Source organism: Bison bison, unplaced genomic scaffold (genome assembly GCF_000754665.1).
Source record: "Bison bison bison isolate TAMUID 2011002044 unplaced genomic scaffold, Bison_UMD1.0 scf7180017864516, whole genome shotgun sequence".
Taxonomy (NCBI): Eukaryota; Metazoa; Chordata; class Mammalia; order Artiodactyla; family Bovidae; genus Bison; species Bison bison.
The window spans coordinates 2,171,870-2,176,079 of NW_011495069.1; the positions used below are offsets into that span (position 1 = coordinate 2,171,870).

Below are 4,210 nucleotides of genomic sequence, written 5' to 3' on the forward strand. Positions count from 1 at the left end.
ACTGAAGCAGGCTCTCCTCCTTCTGAAGCCCTGCAGCTTCCAGCTCAGCCAGTTCTCTCCTTCTGGGGACCCTGATGGCCAACCCCCAGCGGCCTGGTGCTCAGACCCCCTGGCTGCCATCACTGCTCACGCTGCCCACATCGACCACCCCCCCAAACTAAGAAAAGCTGCCCGATTTCACTTCAGGAAACTAACACCGCCTGTTCGTCTAACTCGACCCACAGGTAGTCATGTGACCCTGGCCCCCGGAAGTGATTCTGTTCTGGACAATCAGCCCGAGGCAGCAGGGAGACGCTCTCCCCCAGGATGGCCAGAGGTCACCAGGCGCCCCCACGCAGAGGTCCAGGGTCCCGCCCACATCACGTGCGTCTGAGACCCCGCTGGGCTTGACGGCGACGGGGCTTCGCAAGTGTGTGAGCTGGCTTGTGTCCGTTTTTGCTTACGCTGGTTAGTTTTACTTCGGCCACCTGCGAGCAGGACTCATGATTAACAGATGAATCCACTCGAAAATGTAACCAGCAGCACATCCCAAACATACAGGAGCACCTTACTGTAAGCACCTTGACCCAAGGGAAAAGTCTCCCATGACTGAGTCTCAGCAATCACCCACAGGCCTGCGGGGCACCCCACTAGTCACAAGGCCACCCCTGGACCCTGTGGGGGCAGCTGCCCACGCATCTCCACACACGGCCAGTGCTGGGGCTGGCCTGGGCACTGCCCACTTGCTCTACCTGTCTGGTAAGGCTGCCTCCGAGGTTCATGGTGCCAGAGCCGGATTTGTTGGTTTGCAGCCACAGCATCACCGTGGAGGTCAGCTTGTAATGGGCGGTGCGACCACTGGACTTCTCCTGCAGGACGAGACAGAGATCAGAACCTCGCCCTGTAACCCTGAGCTGAGCCCCAAGGGGCCCCTGAATTCAGGTCATTCGAGCATTCCCTTCCTAAGACCTCACCATGACGTGACCTTGTAAAAATCCCAAACGGTTTTTAAATTTAGGGGTGAATCTGCAATCATGTGTACCCCAATCCTCTGGGGATCCTTTTTTATCAGTGACGACTGCACTCCCGACTTATCTCTGTCCACATGGCTATGGGCACTCACAGGAAGCAGCAGGGTTTTACACGTCACAACATCGCCTCATCGAGCAGCACCCCAGGGCCAGCTGCGGGGAGCCGTACCTGGACCTCCACCACGTGGATGGAGTCCCAACAGCCTTTGATCTTCTTTGATCCATCTCCAGCCTTCTTTATGAGGATCACTCCAGCAAAACCATGATCCAGATCCCAGAGGTAGACAGATGAGACACCACCTTCAAAATACCTGCAGCAAACAGGCCCACATCCTGTTAACGTTAAGCCCATCAAACTGCAGATCACCACCCCAAGTCCCGGGGGGGCGCGTGGCCCAGAGTCGTCTGGACGTCCATCTGGGTTTACAGGCCCTCCCTATGGGGGCGCCACGGGTGGTTCGAGGCTGTGTCCTGCGCGTCTGCTGGGCAGGGGAGAGGGCGCTGCACCCTCTGGGGCCGGGGGGCGGGTCACAGAAGGAGCACAGAGCGAGGAGTCCTGAGCTGACTCTGAACCTGAGCTGCCCCCGACGCTAGCTCTGCAGCCTCTGCTAAGCTGGCTCAACGTCTCCAGGCTTCACATCACTTTCAGAGGAAGGATCCGCTAACGTGTGTGACATGTAACAGACACTCATTGGGGCTCATTACTATTGAGTCATCGTTACAGTCTGATATTCCTATCTTTTGGGATGGCTACTTTACAGGTGAAAAAGAAGAGGGGGAAAAAAAAAAAAAACCCACAGCAACAACGGTCCAGACTCCTCCCACTGAGAGCAGACAGGGCTCTCCTCCCCTCGGGGATGCTCCAGCGCCTGCACACCCCTGGGGTCTATGGGTCTTTCAGAGCACCGGCTGCGACAATGAGGTTGGAACTCAGCCTCCTCTGCAGGTCTGCAGCAATACTGAATCAGAGCTGCTGCTGCTGCTGCTAAGTTGCTTCACTCATGTCCAATTCTGTGCGACCCCATAGATGGCAGCCCACCAGGCTCCCCCGTCCCTGGGCTTCTCCAGGCAAGAATGCTGGAGTGGGTTGCCATTTCCTTCTCCAATGCATGAAAGTGAAGAGTAAAAGTGAAGTCGCTCAGTCGTGTCCAACTCTTCGCGACCCCATGGACTGCAGCCTACCAGGCTCCTCGGTCCATGGGATTTTCCAGGCAAGAGTACTGGAGTGGGTTGCCATTGCCTTCTCCGATCAGAGCTCCTAATTCAGCTCAAATGCAAGAGGCTAAGAAAAAACCAGAGAAGCCAAGAAAATCAGGAGAGGATCCCAAGTCCAAGGGCAGCAGGCAGCGGCTGTGCGTGCAGGCCTGAGGGACTCGGGCAGCGGAGACTTCATGCAGCGACTCCCAACTAAGACTCTGGGAAGAGCTCACCTCTGGCGGCTCACGAATTCTCTACCGGAAAGTCTGTGGCCTCTCTGTCCCCAATTAACCCCGTGTGGATGGTGCGGCAGGCACACTCCAGGTCCCTCCAGCAGGGCCTGGGCCACGCACGGCCTCAGACACAAGCAGCAGGGCAGGCACTGAAGCGCGTGGGCGGGGCGTCAGGCAGACAGGGCCCCCCCCCTGCCCGTGCTGTGCGCCTACTCGCCCAACGACGACTCATCCACAGCAACAGCTGTGCGAGCTCGGCTGCAGTCTCCTTATGACACCGGGACGCTGTCTGCTTTACAGGACTGTTCAGAGATAAAAACAATATGGGAGGACTTCCCTGGGGTTCCCGTGGGTGAGAATCCACCTGCCAACACAGGAGACGCAGGTTCGATTCCTGGTCCAGGAAGATGACCTGGCTTCCTCCACGAGCTGCAGGGGAACTAAGCCTGAGCACCCAACTACCAAGCCCTCGGGCCCTGGAGCCTGTGGGCAGTGAGAAGCAGCACGAGCAGAGAGGCCTCCGCGTGCTGCGACCAGAGAAAGCCCAGAGGCAGCGACAAGACCCCGCACGACCGAAAACACACACTTAACAGAAGATACCCGACCAACGGTTATCTTCATGACAAGGAAGAAAAACAAACATCTATGTGAATTATACCTCGATGATGGTATTACACAATGACAATATAAATGGTAAATAGTACTCCTTAGAGAACGCGTGTGATGGGTGCGCAACAATTCTTTGTATTCTTGTTTGGATAACTTTGCTATAAATCTGAAACTCTTTCAGACTAAGTTTTTGCACAAAGGCCCCAGCGTGCGATCCACGCCAGGGTGAAACCAGGAGACCAGAGGACAGAAAAGGCAGGTGCCCCCGTGCTGCTGAGCTGCAGGCCCCGGGGCAGCCGGGCTCCCCGGCTTGGGCCCAGCACAGCCCCCTGGGCTGGGCGCCCGCAGCTCCACACTTGGTCTGCTCCCAGAGCCCGCCCTGCCAGGGCCCCTCAGGCAGGCTGCCCCCGCTGCTCATCCCGCACATGTAACAGCTGAGACTCATGGCTTCGTGTCCCCTGGCGAGCCGGCCGTGAGGAAGGGCTGACGGCAGGGGGACATTTGGGGTGCCGGCCCCCGGGCCAAATGTCGGTCAGAAGACCAAGGCGGGGGCAGACTCCAGCTCCAGGCCAGGGTGGTGGTGCGGGGAAAGCACGGGAGAAGGCAGAGAGCTGCCTGGGGGGCCAGTGACCTCCAGGAAACCGGTCGGCACCGGGCACTCGGGGACCCCGCTCAGGACGGCTCTCTCCCTCATTCTAGATCTCTCTCCGAACCCCAAGCGGGTAAGGCTTCTGGCTCAGAGCCCGAGACGCCCCCTCGGCCCACGAGCCACCTGGATCCGGCCTGGCCTGCAGTGGGCTGGGCACACGCAGGGCCCCCCTGGGCCCTCATGCAGGCGAGCGGAAGCCACTCTTTCCAGGGCCCTGCCTGCTCGCTCTCCTGGATTTTGCTCCCTCTCCCCCCTGCATCCACCAGGAAGCAGAGCAGCACCACTGGGCAGGAGCGGGCAGCCCACAGCAGACCTGCCAACACCCGTCCTGGCGGGACAGGTGGCCGGCTTCCAACGTATGGTTTTCCCTTCTTGTCTGCAAGTCGGGAGAGCAGCCCCACATCAAAAGGGAAAAAACGACACCTTTTAAAAAGCAGCTTTTCCGGCGCACAGGCTCTGGCCTCACCTGCCCCCCAGACCAGAGTGCTGTTCGTGCTGGGGCTCAGGCAGGG

At 58.8% G+C, this 4,210-nt stretch overlaps 1 protein-coding gene across 2 annotated transcripts in view; it reads right to left on the reverse strand.

Annotated features, from left to right (window-relative positions):
* The window catches only part of CAPZB (capping protein (actin filament) muscle Z-line, beta), an 84,606-nt gene that overhangs the window by 16,658 nt on the left and 63,738 nt on the right, over nucleotides 1-4,210 (reverse strand). For both annotated transcript variants that reach the window (XM_010829940.1, XM_010829939.1), the window contains exons 5-6: nucleotides 1,180-1,321; nucleotides 732-848 (exon numbers count right to left, since the gene is read on the reverse strand). In XM_010829940.1, coding sequence (XP_010828242.1) covers nucleotides 732-848; nucleotides 1,180-1,321 — 259 coding nt within the window. The remainder of the gene's footprint in view (nucleotides 1-731; nucleotides 849-1,179; nucleotides 1,322-4,210) is intronic.